The sequence below is a fragment of the Asterias rubens genome, chromosome 19, assembly GCF_902459465.1.
Source record: "Asterias rubens chromosome 19, eAstRub1.3, whole genome shotgun sequence".
Taxonomy (NCBI): domain Eukaryota; kingdom Metazoa; phylum Echinodermata; class Asteroidea; order Forcipulatida; family Asteriidae; genus Asterias; species Asterias rubens.
This window is the reverse complement of record NC_047080.1, coordinates 638,419-657,398: the sequence shown is the minus strand read 5'-3', so window position 1 is coordinate 657,398 and position 18,980 is coordinate 638,419. Positions and strand designations below refer to the sequence as shown.

The window sequence follows — 18,980 nt, the reverse complement described above, 5'->3', positions numbered from 1 at the left end:
CAAAGCCAGTAGTAGTCTTTGACAATTACCGCTGTTGTACACTGCATTAAAACATGCATTCATAAATAAAACAATTATCATAATTAGAAATCTAGGCTTTCGGTGAAAATGTGCAAATTAAACTCACGCAAAGGTACCCACTATTGGTTGGCCAGCATTGGATAAAGCATTGTGCGCTCATAGGCAGACGTACAATCAAGCATGCGTCATGCTACCATCAGCCCCATTCAAAAAGGCGCTGTGTTCACTTTTTTGAGCCACCAAGAGCGTCAGTGCGCACGCGCAATATAAAATTTGCATATTACGTGTGAAAGGTTCATTATAATCGGAGGTATAAAAGGAATAACTTATTAATTAATATTACACAAATTAATGCAGACATTGAAAAAATTAGCAAACATTATAAATTATGTATGAATGCAGCAGAGTTGTTCAAAGGAAGAATTGTATTGCATTGATAAAAAAATAGAAAATACTCACAAACACAATCATGTTTGTGAATCTGGCTAATCGAGGACTACTGCAACTGTTTGGACTTAGTTTTTTTTAAGTGACCTCACAATTGGTTTTGACAATGAGAGGAAGCGAGGATGTCCTCACTCTGTCAAACATTCAAATCTCTAAAAGTCCTCAGATGCAATGGGTAGACACGCTCACACACACACACACACACACATGCCCACATATCAGGTTTGTCTTACTAATTTCATTCCAGCCTGGACCCTACAAGAACCCATACTCAAAACTCAGGTAGTCACTGTCTTTAGCTCGGCTAGACTGGGCCCCTGTCTTTATCTGCAAGGATAAAGACAGGTCGCTGCCTCTAGATCCAGTGATTCCATTGAATACAATGATATCATTGGATACGTGCAGTGACAAAGATGCCCAAACAGTCACTGCTGTCACGTCCGCAATAGAATTTGACTGCGTAACTGAAATGAGGGTAGGTCAAAGGTGAATATATACGCCGGTCACGAGGCAGGTCTCTGGTGTTATTCACGAGCCTCGAAGTGTGACGTCAGATGTTCAGGCTATTACCTGGCCACCTCTTGTCTTTTTCTTACATCCTCCCCCTCGAATCTTAACTTTTACCCATAGTATGTTTTTGTGATTGCAAAAGAGTCTTTACTACAACATGGTCTAATATCATAGACTCATTTAAAATCGAAAATAAATTGGCAAGTCACCTGTTGTGCTTAAAAATTAATTTCTTTAATAGGATAATTTCTTTAATAATTTCTTTAATAATAGCAAAAACAGGCAAGGAGTATTTATAATTATCTGAAGAAATGTTTACTTTTATGAAACATGACATGCATACGTAGGTGAAAATTTAACTTTGTAATTCCTTTTGTTTACAAGGAGAAAACCTAGGCATAAGTTCCTGGTATAACGCGTAACAGACTTCTTAATTCATTGCACCCACTCACACCCAAGCATTCTTGTGCAGATTGCCATTTTCACAATAACTTGTATACTTGCCACATAACATGATTTGTAACTCTGATGATTTTTTTGTGAAAGACCATGATGAAAAATAACAAGAAAAAAAACCCCCTAAAACAACCAAGTACTGCACTGTTAACTTACCTTACATCATTGGCTTTAATTAAAGGCACTGGACACTATTGGTAATTACTCAAAATAATTGTTAGCATAAAACCTTACTTAGTAATGAGTAATGGGGAGCTCTTGGTAGTATAAAACATTGTATAAAACGGCTCCCTCTGAAGTAACATAGTTTTTGAGAAAGAAGTAATTTTCCTCAGATATGACAATTACCAGTAGTGTACAGTGTCTTTAAGAAGTAATACTTTTAATAAGCATAATACGTTGTTGTTAGGTGGGGATGAAGGGTCATCATTGTGTTGCGATGATAACTTCTTGAGCAGCTCGTCTGCCTGCCTGCACTGCGCCAGTCAACAACCCACACCACGCTGTGCCTGCATCCGCACCAGCCCAATGCACCCTGAAAAGAATCAAAATAAGACAGCAATACTTTTAGAAAAAAAGCTTTTACTATGTAACGCCCAACTTACGAGACCGACCGGACACTTCAGGGTGAGGACTACACATTACTGGCTATTGACCAAGATCAGGGCGCATTGCCACCTACTCTGAAACAGGGTTACCCTCTTCACAGTCCGTAAGGATGTGGGCATGGGTATTATCTAGGAGCCTAACTTTTTTTAAAGCAATTATGGTTAAGTGCCTTGCTCAAGAGTACAAGTGTAATGACTGGGATTTAAACCCACGATCTGCTGCAGGTAACATGACCTAGACCACTCGGCAAGGAAAACAATGTGTTAGGTATCAAGGCTCAGAGCAAAAAACCGTGAACCTGAAAGTGAAGTATCGTGAAATCATTTCCATTCCATAATGCAATCTTGAGTTTTAATAATGTAAAGCGTGTCACGGCTGAGTCAGTCTAGAGCTAAGTTACCTTTTGTGTTTAAGCGAAGTAGGATTTGAAACTTTGCATGGTGGAAATACGATATTGAAAGGTTTGCGGTTAACACCAAGTAATGACTATCTCTAAATGAGTTGGGGTGGTTCTAAAAAAAATTGTTGGTGTTTAAGGGACTTTATGAAAGTGGGCTTAGGGCACTATATAGAGTACATTGACACATTATTGTAAAATGCAGTATTAAAGAAACAGTTGTAGCTTTTCTTTACCTGCCATGTGGTGTAGTCACAGATGCCAGAAGTTCTGATGATTTGTTAACCATCTCCCCATCACTATTGTCATACAGCCATTCCTAAAGATCATAAGACCAACATACTCTTTTAAAATCTGAACTGAAATTTAAAGGCAGTGAACACTATTGGTAATTACTCAAAATAATTATCAGCATAAAACCTCACTTGCTAACGAGTAATGGATAGAGGTTGGGAGAAACGGCTCCCTCTGAAGTGAAGTAGTTTTTTGAGAAAGAAGTAATTTTCCACGAATTTGATTTCGAGACCTCAAGTTTAGTATTTGAGGTCTCGAAATCAACCATCTAAACGCACACAACTTCATGTGACAAGGGTGTTTTTTTCTTTCATAGTTATCTCATAGTTAACTCCGGCGACCAATTAAGCTCAAATTTTCACAGGTTTGTTATTTTATGCATGTGTTGAGATACAGCAAGTGAGAAGACTGGTCTTTGACATTTACCAATAGTGTCCACTGGCTTTAACAAGATTACACCAAAAATTGGGGTATCAATATCAATTGTTTTTGGACAAAATTGTGAAATATACAAAAGAAATCCAATAATTCAGCTTTATCAACCAGCTATACTAGAAATATACGTTAAAATAACAAACATCTTCAGTCAGCTCAAGATTTCACTTGGTTCTTGCTCCTTCCTTCCTTGAAACTGTTTACCTCAAAAATTTCAAACAGGCTGAAACTACTGATCATTAGTTTTTGGAGTAATTACCAATCTATGACCAAAACCACGACTTTGGCTCTGGATTTGGCTTAAGGTTTCGTTATCTCATCCGAAGCCCTGACTGAGAACGTGAACAAAGCACGCACAATTGCCAGAACCACTGGGGGGCCAAGCTAGCTTAGCCGTATCCGGAGCCAAAGCCATGGTTTCGTAAAGAGCCGTATCACCCTACCCTAGGGATCCATAACATACCTTCTCTGCGTAATCAATACAGTCCATGATTTGAGGTCCGAATATCTCGCTCAAGACACGCAAAATTATCTCCTTACGTTCCTCCGACTTGTGGGGGATAAAAAAAACATCAAATAGAAAAACTGAGATTAGAAAGTGTCTTAAGGTGAATCGAGGTACATTGTGGTTTCCTAGATTAGAGTGCAGTGGGGAAGGGGGGGGGGGGGGGGGGTAATCACATCTCTGCTGTGTTCATGGAACAAAGTGAGGGGGTTATGTTAATATTAATTACTGGACAAATATCTATGTTAAGAGTCAGCTTCAAACACAACAGAAAATGTGTCTTCAGTGCTATAAGAATGAGTTCTTTATACCACTAATGACATTGATGGAAAGTAATATGTTACACAAGGCTTTTTACTCAGCGAAGTTTTGTTGCAGACTATGGCCTAATATCATACAGAGCTGCAATAGCAGCTTATCAGGGGTCAAGCCTACACTCATGCATATTTCAAACAGCCTTTGAAAGACAAACTCGAGTCCCAAAACGTTTCTTCTTACCGATTTTCCTTTAACTTTTTGTGGGTTGGAGAAAGCCATCAATGCTGCATTGCCATCCGGTAAGGTGGCGTCGTAGGAGATGATCAGAGCGTCGTTGATGCTACCACCATCGTCTCTGGATGTTGCTGACATGTTAAGGTACTCTCCAGCATGGCCCGCTTCGCGCCAGAAGGGCTTTGATGTAGAAAAGAAAAACAACAAACACAAACCTTAATACCATATTGTGATTGACAAAGATTTTCTACCAACCCCGTCTTTCAGAATTTTGTAATCAAGTTTTTTTATTTTCTAATTACCAATCCTGTATTTCATCCTTCCAATCTGTAAACTTTGTTTTAAGAGTGAAAGGTTTTTGGAACTGTTTGATTGTTTTAATCCCATATAAATTTAGATAAATACAATAAAGGAGAAAAAAAGAATTAGCTGTTGCAAACAACTTACCAACCAAAAGGACCAAGGGTATAAATGCGAAAAGATAACCAGTGAACATTTTATTTCAAAAGGTGAGCGAATTTTTGAGCTATCTCCGGGACACGTGACCTACAGCTTTATGCCCCATCCAAAGGACGGTGCAGTGGTTAAGTGTCTTGTTTAAGGACACAAGTGTCATGCCTTCCAACCCACACTCCCTTGAACAGATCAGAGCTTGAGTTCGGCAGCGGTGCTCTGAACCGCTCAGCCACGACATCACACTCTCTAAAGGGTTAATAATTAATTCTTACCGATTTATAGGTTATCACACTGGCCATCAGGTCCAATCTACATGGGAAGGTTTTACTTCGCCTCATTCGTAGAGGAGGGTCATAGGTTATTCTCTCTGCCAAACCGAAAAACAAAATCTAATAAAAACAAGACCGACAACAACTATTATACCGACATATCAAAGTGCCTTACCGGTCAGCAGGAGCTACAGTTTCAGATCCTACTAACTTCAAAACATTCTCTCTTTCGCTCGAGCGCTTTGCATACTGAGAAAAAGGCGCTTTATAAATGCTAATATTATTATTATTATTGTTATTATTATTATTATTATTATTATTATTATTATTATTATTATTATTATTATTATTATTTACCTGAGACACTGCACGGGATAGCAACAATCACTCTCTCAGCGCAGAAGTCTTTACCTGAGGCCGTCGTGACTTTCATCTTGCCACCATCTTGCTCCACGATGCCTTTTACAGTCTCTCCCAACACAACTGTCCCTTCTCCTAGCTTCTCAACGAGTTTACGACACAGCAACATGGCCCCTCCCTTCGGTGAAGTACACCATCCAAATAAAGAAAATGTGATCAGGGTGTTTTGTTATTATTGGTTGATTATGTTAAGCCAGAAGCGTTTTGACAAATTCAAACTCGCTTTTAACGTAAACACTATTTAGGAGAATTTTATAGAAAGTTCACTGTTGTACTCAAGGACACAAGTGTCACGACAGGGATTCGAAACCGCACTGTGACGACTCTTCCACCAGCACTTGAGCTTAATGTCAAAGACCCATGTAAACTTAGTCATATCTGAAGGGGCTAATTGGTACCTTGATGAGAAGATCTGAGCGTCCCTTGTCGCCACTGTTAGTATGTAAGTCCCATCCTCCACATGTATGAATCACATACAGATACTGCATCATCGATAGGCTGGACTGATCAGCAGCACAGAAGGCATGGGTCATGGTCTCAATGGTTTCCCTGCCAACTGTAAACAACATTTCAAATCAACCAAAAGCAATTACTAACCCTTTCCTTAACGCAGGTGACTTTAGACTCTTTGGCTTTTGGTGCAATTTGGATGTTAGCGCTTTTTAATGTGTAATTGTGTAAAAAAAAATTGTATTTTGCTCTTCTTATATTGGTAAATTAATGATTTTTTATAATTTTTTCAGCCACCTCTATTAGAGCACACCATGTTTTTGTTTAATTTAAAAAACGGGGGAAAAAAAAAAAAAAAAAATGTGACCATTTTAAAATCCAAATTTTAAAGTTTAAAAGCAACCCTAACGGCACTGAACAACAAGATAAGAGGAAAACAGCTGGAATGGTCGGGTTGACAAAGTGGCATTTTTCCTCTCCTTACACCTCAAGGACCCCCGTTTTGACTTTGAGGGGTTTCCCTTGAAGGAGTTTCAGGGGTTTCCCTTGAATGAGTTTCAGGGGTTTCCCTTGAATGAGTTTCAGGGGTTTCCCTTGAATGAGTTTCAGGGGTTTCCCTTGAATGAGTTTCAGGGGTCTCCCTTGAATGAGTTTCAGGGGTCTCCCTTGAATGAGTTTCAGGGGTTTCCCTTGAATGAGTTTCAGGGGTCTCCCTTGAAGGAGTTTCAGGGGTTTCCCTTGAAGGAGTTTCAGGGGTTTCCCTTGAATGAGTTTCAGGGGTTTCCCTTGAATGAGTTTCAGGGGTTTCCCTTGAATGAGTTTCAGGGGTCTCCCTTGAATGAGTTTCAGGGGTTTCCCTTGAATGAGTTTCAGGGGTCTCCCTTGAATGAGTTTCAGGGGTCTCCCTTGAATGAGTTTCAGGGGTCTCCCTTGAATGAGTTTCAGGGGTCTCCCTTGAATGAGTTTCAGGGGTCTCCCTTGAATGAGTTTCAGGGGTCTCCCTTGAATGAGTTTCAGGGGGTTCCCTTGAATGAGTTTCAGGGGGTTCCCTTGAATGAGTTTCAGGGGTTTCCCTTGAATGAGTTTCAGGGGTTTCCCTTGAATGAGTTTCAGGGGTTTCCCTTGAATGAGTTTCAGGGGTTTCCCTTGAATGAGTTTCAGGGGTTTCCCTTGAATGAGTTTCAGGGGTTTCCCTTGAATGAGTTTCAGGGGTTTCCCCACATCTAAAACTGAAACTTCCTTCATTGTTTGCTCTCCATAAGGTTCTTGGAAAGCATAGTGATTAAGATTGCTTTACTTAGAGTCATTGATCTTACAACCAGAATAAATGAAATTAAATAACAAATAAAAAACTCCAAACCCACCTTGTGTCCAGAGGTATTTCTTGAGGAAGTCTTTTACATTCATACCATCCCAGTCAGCAGCATGCTTGCATTCCATTATTTGATCCATCTTGATCTGGCCTTGCATGCCATCGACCTATCAAATCAAAGAATCAGTCAACAATCTGCAGCCAATGTTGATTTCCTGTCTAACAAAAACCTAAAACCAAATATTTTGGTTGAAAATGTTTGCTAGATGTACTACCAGCAGCTGATTTCACAAAACTGTAAAACTGAGTTTTATTAATATTAGATGTACTTCAATGGACAGTGTCATGCCAGTAGAAAAACAATACAGACTTAAAGGTATGTTACATCAGAGAGTCTCTTAATTTTGATTGCGACAACTGAAAGAAGCTACAGTAGTTAAGTGCCGTCCTACAAAAGATAACATTTATCTGGGGATTGTATTAATACGCTCTTCATAATCAGGAAACTTTTTTTAATCATTCTTCCTAATCTAAATTAAAACTGGAGTGCTGTATGTTGTCTTTAGAAATAATGTTTAAGTACATTATCAGCACACTTTTTCCAAAATTTCAGAGAAAGAAAAAAGGGACAGACCTTCTTGAAGTAGCGAACAAGGTCAATGAGTGAGGTGTAAGGAAGAGGCGGGATGGCACCCGAGAACTTCTTGAGCTTTCCGTCTGGCAACCGCCAGAATTTATTCCCTTTGTTGTAGATCTGGGTTGTCTCAAGACCCAACTCCTTTACAAGTGCTAAGATATCCTTCTGGGACCTGTAGACACAAAAAACAATTTAATTTGGGGTTGAACAAAGAAAAAAACATTTTTGGATTGGCTCTTTGTGTATGGATGAGGAGACGCAGAAAGCCTGGTTTCACTCTCACATACCCTGACAAGAAGAACTACATCGGTCTTGTAGGTCAGCCATACTGGGGGCCATTAAACAATGAAAATATCTGTGGAAAAGACAGAGGCTGGCCACATCAGACCTACAGTGGAAAAGAGGATGTACGTTAAACCCAACACTTCATGGACAAGATGATCGATGTTCCTGTTTCAATGCCCCCAGACCTACAGTGGAAAAGAGGATGTACGTTAAACCCAACACTTCATCGACAAGATGATCGATGTTCCTGTTTCAATGCCCCTTCCCCCTTCCAAGATGATTGATGTTCCTGTTTCAATGCCCCTTCCCCCTTCCAAGATGATCGATGTTCCTGTTTCAATGCCCTATCCCCCTTCCAAGGCCACTTTCTCTTTCCCCTCTCAATCTCTCTCTAGACACAAATGGAATAAGTTACAAAACAATCCAGGGCTAGATTTCACACAGCACAAAGATTCATCTTTAAGATAAGTTGTCAGTATTGACATAGTGATTTATATTGTGACATTCTTTAAACCCCTAACCATTAAGTCTTGGACCAACCTCCAGCTGTCAACCATTACTCAACAACATTTAAAGCTGCTGTTCTCAATGAAAAGTCTATTCTTCCCGACTCCACCCTCCGCCACCTCTCAGTCCAAACTCTTTCATGGAGTACTTTGGACGAAAAACAACCAAGAACCAAGTTCCAGCTGTCAACCATTACTCAATCCTGTTCAACAACATTTATAGCTGCAGTTCTCAATTAAGGTAATATTCTTCCCAACTCCACCCTCTGCCACCTCCAGTCCAAACTCTTTCATGGAGTACTTTGAATGAAACACAACCAAGAACCAAATTCCAGCTGTCAACCATTACTCAATCCTGTTCAACAACATTTACAGCTGTTGTTCTGGATGAGTTCTCTCTACTCTCCATCTCATGGCAGGCACAGACAAGGTAGTCAGCGCCTACTATAAGTAGTCAGAAGATGAGTGTCATTATGTTCTGCTCTCCCTGCTGGAGATTGGGAGACCAGTACAAGACAGGATAGAATGGGAAAAGCTTGTGTCCGCCTGCTGTGCATCCGACTGATGATGTTCTCAATGAAAAGTCTATTCTTCATTAGTTTACCCTCCGCCACCTTCAGCCAAAACTCTTTCATTTTGGAGGAAAAACAACTAAGAACCTCTGCTTAACACTGAAGATTGTTCACACTTAAGATCAATCTTAGCTCTCTGTGAAATCAGCCCCAGGTCACTTAATAAGAACCTTAGCCCAAATCAACAGCGACTACTTTAACTCTATCTAAATAAGATTTCCATTAGTTTCCAAATACTATTCCCTTTCCCAATTCATCCCACTTTCTTGCCAGAAAGAAAGTAACAAAGTTACAAAACAAATCAGATCACGGAAGGCCCGGTCACACAGGCCCCGATAACGAGAACGAAAACGATAACGATAAAAATGCACGCCCTCGATTGGTTGAAAGAGCATGGGCGTATTCTGCGTGGAGCAATTCAACCAATCGTGAGCGTGCATTTTTATCGTTCTCGTTTTCATTACGGGGCCTGTGTGACCGGGCCTTTAAAGGACCTAAAGCCCTGATCCACAGCGACCACTCTAAATCCCTCTAACTCAGTGTCTCTATATCAGAGGTGTCCGTCGTCCCTAGGGTCTCTCTAATGGTCAAATTTTGCAATCCAGAATCAATGTTCTGACTAGACTCAGCAAACAATGGTCATTAGATAAGTCCATCAAGGACATGTGGAGAAGTCTTTTGTAGACTATAGGATAATACTGGCTTATCAACTTACGATCCGATGCGAGTACCACCGATGTCCCATTCACAGGTACCAGTGGCACCATTTAGATCCTTACTCGTCACGTCACCACCGTACCGATCTGCAGACATAAAATGAGGTTTATTTATTTGAAGCTTGAAAATTGTAGTCGTTTCACTTTTTACATAGGAAAACTTCTTCTATACAACTCCAAAGCTTACATAAGTTTGTATGAATTGATAATATCTGCACAAGTCAAATAGGGGGAAAATTGTAATAAATTCATGACTCTCATCATGTTATCGTGATTAAAGGTAAAATCTTTTATAGAATTTTGTTTGCTTTGACAATAAGCTCAACCTTTTTATAAGTACATTCAAGCTTCAGCTACCAAAGTTTTGAGTATAAAACTCAACCGCATTAAACTGATCCTAATCCAAGGATTTCATTATCAGAGTTGAATATATATGCCTGGTGACTGGAATCAATCATGATTAATTGTTTTACAAACAGGGTTTTTAATTTAGTAACCACCATAAGAGAAGTAAAGCCCACATATTGTAATATGTGTATTCTGTGTTTTTTCCTTCTTCATTTGGGCCAGTTTCAAATCCCTCCGTGTATATATGTCAATTAGTTTCTGTTAGTTTTCTCAATATATTTCTAGTTTAAATTTAAGTGCCTTGTGATTTGGACAAAGACTCGGGACTTATATAGCGTTAATATCCGTCACTCAGACACGCTCAAGGTGCTTCAACATTCGGTATGTTCCTGTCACTACTGTGGAGCTTGAAGTATAGAGTAATGAGAGACTTTTGGGACGCTTGGTGGCAGCAGACTTACCAGGTAAAATCCATTGTTCTCGGTCATGTGCGCATGCTCAGAGCTATACGTAAACAATGAAAATTTACCTGGTAAGTCTGCTGCCACCTAGCGTACCAAAGTCTCCCATTCCTTTACACACATGTGTAGCACTATGTAATGGTATACAAGGTGCTTTGGCGCAATATGCAGCCAATCAAACCAAGAACACCGAGGCAAACCCTTCTCTTTTTTAAAAGTGCACTTACCAGAGGCTTCTAAAACCAATACTTTCGCCGAGGGCTTCTTCTGGAGGAGGGTGTACGCAGAGGTCAAGCCAGAGAGTCCAGCTCCAACGATGATCACGTCATACTCTGAAGTCTCAACGTGCCCATTCGTTGCCATCTTGAGAATGTATCCAGATATTTTGTCTTAGATGAGGAGAAGAGAGATATCACAATTGATTAGTCTTCTGTCAAGTCAAAAAAAAATCTGTATAGAAATAACCCACTGCACCCACAGCAATTGCTATGGTGCCCTGTACTTTTGCTTTGGTGCCCTCTCTAAGGTTTCCACATAAAGTTCAAGGATTGCTGCAAGCTTGGAGTTGATATGCCAAGTTTTTCTTGAGTTAGCACTGGAAACCCAGTTAGCACTTATCGGAAACAGTTTGTCCCCTCGGTGGCTTCGCCAACCAGCGAGGCAAAAAATAACACATGGGTTAAACGGAAGTCTAACAATAGCTCTTTCACTACTACAACAAAATCCATCTATGCAGGACTGTCACTGTTCAAATAGCTTTAGGGTTTCTTTTGGCCAAACCAGCCATGCAAAGGTTGGTAAATGAAAAGGCCACCCAGAAAACCTTTTAATCTATGAATGACAGTGGGACAGATATAAAAATAAAAATAAATAAATAAATAAATTATAAAAAAATAAATAAAAATAATGACAGTTTTCTTGACAATTCACCAATGCTTTACCAACGAATATGTAGAAAAAGATTTGTCATATTTGATGGATGTTTCAAGACAGATATTTTAGACAGACAATTTGTCAGTTCAAGGATATGAGGTCATCAATTGCAATTTCATTCTCGCAACAATCAAAAGGTTGTGCAGTGGAAATTCTTCAACTTCTTAACAAATCAAAATCCAGAAATGTTTTTTCGTTTAAAACTGAATGTTTCGTTTTGCCAATAATTATACATAATTGAGACAACTCTTGAACTTGATTAATATACTCAACTTACAAAGCACTCCAAAACAATTCAAAGGCAATTTAATGAAATTCATACAAACTGCACTATCAGCCTTATAGTCCCGTACCTGCGAATTTACCCTTTTCACCGGCTACAAACCCAGGTCAGTACTACAGGATAAATTCCAATTTTCCTGACATTCAAAAAGAGATATTATCAAGCATTACTAGATCCCTTTTCGCCATGCACCAGAAACTTACTAAAGATAAAAGGATTTGTTGGTGAATCATACCATTGCACAGACAGACTTTGAACTTTTGCTCTCCTTATCTGGAGTGAAAATTTAGAACACGTACCAAAGATTACAGACTCAGCTTTTGTATGACAGAGCCATTTAAACTCAAATCCCTCACTCAGTGGGAATAAAGTCTTCAACTTATTCCAGGATTTGAAATACACTGCTGTGTTCATTTCCAAAGAGAGCTCAGATCAATCACATTTGCAAACAGCCGATTCAATGTGGTCAGGTTTGCATAGTGGTACCATTTCTCACCTCCAATCCAAGGGACCCAAGTACCACAAATCTCGCTTGGGGTTGCCTGCGAGAGTTTTCCCTGGAATACATCTTTGGGGTTTTCCCTCCCACATCTAAAACTGAAACTTCCTTCTTTGTCTTTTCTTAACACTAACAGGGTTTTCGGCTCATACAGTGATTAAGTTAATACAGTGATTAAGTTAATACAGTGATTAAGTTAATACAGTGATTAAGTTAATACAGTGATTAAGTTAACTTTTCTGAGAGTCCTTGGCTCCACAACCAGAATAAATGAAATGAATGAGATGAAATGAAAGTGTGTACTGTCACCTAACTTGTTTGTTTGAAAAACCATCCCATTTCACCAGCCAGAGTTGGTAATACATACATGGTAGGATTAAATCTTTTAGGGATTCAATAAACAACAAAACACACCAGACACCCCGAGACATCAGTGTAATGCCAAACTCTTGGATATGAATGATCATGGTACCACTCCGTACCAGAGCTTTAAGTATTTAAGTAAATAGTAGATTAGCTAAGGACAACTTCAATAGTGCGTGTAGTGTGACGTGAGGCAGAGGGGACGCTGGGTGTCTTTTGGAAACCCTGTCTTAAAGTCAGACGTCATGTTTTATCTGTTATTTTACATATATGTAAATGGCAATTTGACACCAAGTTTTTAAACTCTAAAAACTTTGACACATTTTTACAACAATCAAATAATGGTGCGGAGGGGAGCCAGTAAATAAAATTGTGTTTCAGGAGGGAGGAAAACAAGAGGGCCATTAAAAAAACCTTCGGGAAAGACGGCATTCAACTTTTCAGCTGATTTTCTCTTTTTCTTTTTAAAACAATGCCATAGAACCTTCTTCTGACTGTCCCTTACACAAGGAAACACAGTCTATGGTAAATATGAAATTTCAGAATCTGGTCTTTTTCTTTTTAAAACAATGCCATAGAAACTTCTTCTGACTGTCCCTTACACAAGGAAACACAGTCTATGGTAAATATGAAATTTCAGAATCTGGTCCCAAACTCTGGAACTTGATTCATCGTTAAATATCCAAACTACAGAATCTGTATTTATTTTCAAAAGCATGCAAAGCACAGTGTTCATCATTGCTTGTGAACTGGACCTTTATCCATGGAGGAATTGTTCCATGGTTTTTTTAATTGCTTTTTGTTAGTGCGCGTAAATATCTCTAAATCATGCTTTTATTTAGCTATCTCATATTTTGTTGTTAGCTTACAAGGTCTCTGTTCTTGCCATTACTGGGAAAAAAAGTGTACTTTGTGTGCCTGGAAGAAAGAGGTAGTCTTTCGCCCTTCAGGGTGCATGAAGCCATTTAAATAACAATTTTGGTTGATGAAATAAACCCAGATATACTCACCCCTGATGTGTCAGTAGTGCTGGTCTCTGAAGCGCAAAGTGTACCCTTAGTCTCCTTGTCAAGCTAACACTGACTGTTATCAGCTCATCGTCTAAAGTCTAAAGTTCCACTTTTCATAATATGTAAATAGAAAGAAGCCATGTCAAAAATATAACTTGTTTCATGTCATCTTTTGGCCAACAAAAAAGCCAAATGAAGAATGGTTCCCCCATCCGTGATTTGTGTACAAACATATAGACACGGGTCTGGGAACTACGAAGAATAGTTCCCAGACGCGTGGCCGTATATTTGTACACGAAGCGCGGATTGGATATCTTTTCTTTCCAGGACGAACACGTGCAGATAATTCTACACGTTTGTCCTGGGAAAAAAATACGTGCACGGTCGGGGGACAGTCGGCATATCGGCATTAGCGGTAAAAGAGCGGTAGTTGAGAAAATTCACACTCAAAATTCACTTGATTTTTACTCAAAATCTGTGATACCTATTTGAACAATTCTAAGTGTAGGGCTATCTGCAACTTCTGAAGCATTAGAATTAGATCGGTAAGTTTCATGATGCAGAACGTTGCAGATTTTGATATCAGTGGTGCTGGGGCCAAGGATACGGAGTGGATTGGACCGATTTATGTGGCTAGCTATAGCTAGCTATGCCTGCTGCATGCAATGTTAAAAACTTAATTATGTTAGGGTTAGGGTTAGGGTTAGGGTTAGGGTTAGGGTTAGGGAAGTAACGTAACAACAAATAAATATCAAAAATAGCAGACGACATTTTTAGAATAGCGCCATTAATACTAATACATTACTAGTAGTAAGTAGTAGGGCCTAATAAAATTATCATCAATATCATGATCATCCATTATTTTTTACCTCAAACTTGCTTGGATATATCTATCTTGAACGCTCAATAACAACCTCAATATGTAATCACATTAAAAAGAATTAACTTACCGCTAAGTAGTTGAACAATTCTGGTTTAACGGTAACAACTATTGGTTTTATGTCAGGATCACCGCACTGTACTGCTGCATGCACTATAGATGCACTGCACATTATTGTACACAATGTACAATGCAAACTGTATACATGTACAACCTTGTACGCGAAGTCATGCTCTTGTCTAAGGTGTGAAGCTCCCCACCCCCAATAACAGACCTTTTATAATGGACTATTATACGTGAGGTCGATCATAATCATCCACAATGGGAACAATGCGGCCGGCAGTGGGGTGTATTTATTTTACCCAGGCGAGAAAGGGAATGTGCAGAATCCGAGTTTCAATTCCTACATAGCCTTTGGGTTTGTGCTGGTACAAGAGGGGCGTGGCGTTTCTTCTGCGATGCGGGGCCCCGCATGCTCAGCTATCTTAAAGACATTGGACACTTCTTCTCACTTGCTGTATCTCAACATATGCAAAATAACAAACCTGTGAAAATTTGAGCTCGTGGTCGTCGAAGTCAGTTGCGAGATAATCATGAAAGAACGCCCTTGTCACATGAAGTTGTGTGCTTTCAGATGCTTTTTCGACGAGACCTCAGATTCTAAATTTGAGGTCTTGAAATCAAATTTGTTGAAAACTACGCTACTTCAGAGGGAGCTGTTTCTCACAATGTTTTATCTTATCAACAGCTCCCCATTACTCGTTACCAAGTAAGGTTTTGTGCTATTAATTATTTTGAGTAATTACCAATAGTGTCCTGTGCCTTTAAAACAAGACTGGATCAAAGGCCGAACATAATTATTTATAAGTTGCCTAATAGTGAAAGACAAGAAGAATTGTTCCCAGTGAAAAGCAAGAAGCAATTAAATAAATTTCATGAAGGCTCATGATGTATGCCGCGACTGACAAAAAAAACCCCCAGATCATTTTGTCATTAGTTATATAAACAGAAATGACGTAATTTATGAGCAGAAAAACAAAACCTGTGTAAAGGAGGCAAACAATGAAGCACTTTTATTCTCCTAAAGGTTGCACGACCAGGCGGCTTACAAAAATTAATATTCCTCATTTGGAAAGAAATTCTCCAAGCATGGTTGGAGCCACCAGCATGACAGCAAGCCTCAGGGGGAAATAGAGCGAGCCCGAGGGAGGTTTGGCCTACACTGTTTAAAAGGAAAGGGAAAGAAAGCTGGGGTGGCACGTAAAAAGTTTTTATTTTATTTTTTATTTCTTAAATATCTTTTTTTACAGTGATCTCTAATTAGCATAAACTTACTTGGGTAACAAAGCCAGATGTCTCGAAATCAATTCAAATATTTTCTAACGAAACTACTTTTTAGAGGGGAGCCGCTTCTTACAATGTTTTGTACCAACAGAGTGTCAGATGAAACACAGAACCCCATTGGCAACTTGCCATGGGCTTAATAGCCATTTAAACTGCATGATCCCGATCTCCAAAACATTATAATATAAAAGAATTTGAGGGCATACATAATGGTTATCAGTTTGTCACATGATATTTTGCATGTGATGGTGCACCGCCATTAATAAATGGTGCAGGTTCGCAGCATTGCATGCGGTCTTCCCGAATCAACTTCATTCAGCCCATGTTAATATTGCCGTGTAGACTGGCCCTTTGTCTATATTATTATACGTGTATTGATTTTACACATGTAAGGTCTACGTCGGATTTAGCTGCGAATCTCCAAAACCATGAAAGCAATGAATGATGCGAGGTCAAAGGTGGTTATGGCAGTGGGCTCAACAGCAGATCTAACGCGTCGAAGTGTGACGTCAGATAATAACCAGGCTATTTATCAAAAGCCAAAACATCAGTGAGACAAATTGGACAAAATCATCACTACCGATGTGGGAGGAGATGGTTATTCACCATAGAGTTATATAATTTTATAAGAACTAGAATGCGCACTGGCCTATATACTCGCCCCGGTATGCGAGCAGGCGGCCATTTTCTAAGTTGACAAAACAGCTATCTCACAGCGTGTGTTTGTGCGGCCATTTTGTAAGTTGAACAAACAGCATCGCGTGAGCGTTCAATAAAAAAAACCCTCAAACGTGTATTTCATATTCAACGCGCGTGCAGAATGACGCGCTTGTCATCTTGCGGTCCCGTGGCGTTTGTGCACGAAGCATCACTCGTGCGCCCTCTAGTTCTTATATATAACTCTATGTTATTCACGCGCTGTCATGCAGGCAGACATAAGTTACGTAGAGGTACTTCCCAACGCCTCCACATGGGTCCGTTCCAAACCACCCATTACTTGGGATGAAAGTACATTGTTGTATCCCCTGGCATTCGGTCTGTACTTTCTCAAGCGACGTAGCTTCATCATTTCCTGCACAGTGGCCCGAGTTGATGAAACAACGATGGTTACTGTCAGCATCGAAACCGTAGAGGGCCCACTTTACACTGATGATCTCATCGTCTCCACAGTTGATAGCGAAGTTATCGTTCTCACATTCAAGCTTTTGAACTGCATTTAAAACAAAACGGACACAAGTGTTGTTGGTACAATAGTCTAAACTTGATGTTGTTTACCGTCAAAACCCAAACGGTGAAGGGGGGGGGGGGCGGGGCTCAGTAGGTTATGAACCATCTCAGTGCTTCCTTCGTGCGCCGCTATGTATTAAAGCCTCCCATAAAAAATCCTCCAAGAACCCATGACGGTCACTGAAGGGGTGGGGGGGGGGGGCTCAGGTTATATCGTTGAACCATCTTAGAGCTCCGTTCTTGCGCAATACCAAAACTCACAAAGTATATAATAGACCCGCCAGTGTGAAGAAAAAGGCGTGAGAAAGGGCATTTTAAGAACTGCCGGCCGTTTTTTCTTCTGTTTTGTTTTCACCGTTTGGTTCTTTATTTTCACTATTTTGTTTTTCACTTTCGATGTAAAGACTATGGAGTGGTTTCCAGCTAATAATGCGCGAAATATAATTATAATTGATCCACCTCCGTTTATGCACAATATGCAAATGTAATTTAACAGGACAATTGTGCTAAATAAATTATAATGACAATGGGCCTATTTAATAAGAGAGTGCCACAGGCCTAATAAACTAATCAACCCGGACGACAAACAAAGAGCCACAGTTAAAGGCACTATTTGTAATTAGTCAAAATAATTGTAAAAATATATAACAATTTATTTTGGTAACGAGCAAGAGTTGTTGATAGTATAAAACATTGTGAGAAACGGCTACCTCTGAAGTAACGTAGTTTTTGAGTAAGAAACAATCACTAAATGAATTGAATTCGAGACCCGTAGCTGTGCTCAATAAATAGGGATCCTTGAGACCCTTTCTAAAATTGCTTTCGTGTGAAAGGGGCTTTTATGTTTTACTTACTAGTGTAGTGACTGCCGTTGGTTTATTCTTTTTGTCTTTACGGCAAGTTGCTCTGGAGGCCGACATTGTTTGCTGTCTGAGTAGACGACCATCTTGGCCAGCATCCACCGACATCATCACGCTGCAGGAGTCACTGTTTACAACTTGTAAGAAACCGACTGCCAAAGTAAGTAGAACGAGCGCGCCTAGGGTGTACATTGCTTCACCCACCATGCTCACTATGTTCCCACTTTCTCCCGTTTTGATTAGCGTTTAAGTGATAAAGCGAGGCACTTATCATTTCGAATCGTTCACACCCTTTGTGTGTGAAACCGCACCAAACTTAAGAAAATGTATTATTAATAGAGGTTGCATTTCACGACAATATACAAAATATATCTTAATTATTTATAGAGTTTTCTATTGCTAAATATATTAAATAATCCATAAGTAATCTGTGGCGTGACGCTTCGACCCTTTTTAAATCCTTCTCGTTGACCTTCGAAGCTTTGCGACCTTTCTCCAAAGTACGGGAAATAACAGTGTTTTGATGTTTTGCATCGGGAATAAAGAGTATTCATTTTGTTTTTACTGTAAGACTTATTTCCCACTAAATTCCCACTAAACGCACCACGTGTCTGTTTTACAATTTTCCCAACGGGTGGTCCATTTAGTGTTGATCAACCACATTCCTGAGCGACTACACTGTAAACAAATATTAGTCAAAACAACCCTAATTAGTCGTACGAGACATGATTTTGATGTAAGTTAGTCAACATCATGTCTCGTATACGACTAATTAGTGTTGTTTTGACTAATATAGTTTTAGGGTGTACATGCATTACACTCCGGCCCCCCGCACTGAATTTAGTGGGAATTTAGAGGGAAATAAGTCTTACATATATGTACTGACCCGATCAAGCTCTGTAAAAAAAAACGGGCATTAGGTTTTACTAATTTTCTTCCTCCATGGTTTTACCCATACACCGATGTGTAAGCACTGGATATTC

At 39.6% G+C, this 18,980-nt stretch overlaps 1 protein-coding gene across 4 annotated transcripts; it reads right to left on the bottom strand.

The window, feature by feature from the left end:
* Positions 1 to 1,735: 1,735 nt before the first annotated feature.
* On the bottom strand, positions 1,736 to 18,901 carry LOC117302882 (amine oxidase [flavin-containing] A-like). Of its 4 annotated transcripts, none has more exons than XM_033786848.1 (13): positions 18,884 to 18,901; positions 13,687 to 13,784; positions 10,826 to 10,987; positions 9,789 to 9,876; positions 7,708 to 7,882; positions 7,126 to 7,240; positions 5,710 to 5,867; positions 5,249 to 5,429; positions 4,895 to 4,989; positions 4,173 to 4,346; positions 3,633 to 3,719; positions 2,677 to 2,759; positions 1,736 to 1,969 (listed from the first exon to the last, which is right to left on the bottom strand). In XM_033786848.1, the coding sequence occupies exons 3-13, from the start codon at positions 10,959 to 10,961 to the stop codon at positions 1,861 to 1,863; spliced, it is 1,401 nt and encodes a 466-aa protein (XP_033642739.1). In that variant the 5' UTR covers positions 10,962 to 10,987; positions 13,687 to 13,784; positions 18,884 to 18,901; the 3' UTR covers positions 1,736 to 1,860. The 4 variants fall into 4 exon arrangements, with proteins under 4 accessions (XP_033642739.1, XP_033642738.1, XP_033642736.1 ...); XM_033786847.1 differs by lacking the exon at positions 18,884 to 18,901 and adding an exon at positions 14,637 to 14,785 and having other exon boundaries at positions 10,826 to 10,996; positions 13,687 to 13,795; XM_033786845.1 differs by lacking the exon at positions 18,884 to 18,901 and adding an exon at positions 14,637 to 14,785 and having other exon boundaries at positions 13,687 to 13,795.
* Between the last annotated feature and the right edge of the window lie 79 nt (positions 18,902 to 18,980).

What these genes read in the sequence shown, in the direction of transcription:
- LOC117302882 (XM_033786848.1), bottom strand. Translation starts at nt 10,961, where the DNA reads ATGGCAACGAATGGGCACGTTGAGACTTCAGAGTATGACGTGATCATC. An exon ending in TATCCCGTGCAGTGTCTCAG is followed by an intron (nt 4,990 to 5,248) that starts GTAAATAATAAT and finishes TCGGTTTGGCAG; the next exon opens with AGAGAATAACCTATGACCCT. An exon ending in GTGTGATAACCTATAAATCG is followed by an intron (nt 4,347 to 4,894) that starts GTAAGAATTAAT and finishes TCTACATCAAAG; the next exon opens with CCCTTCTGGCGCGAAGCGGG.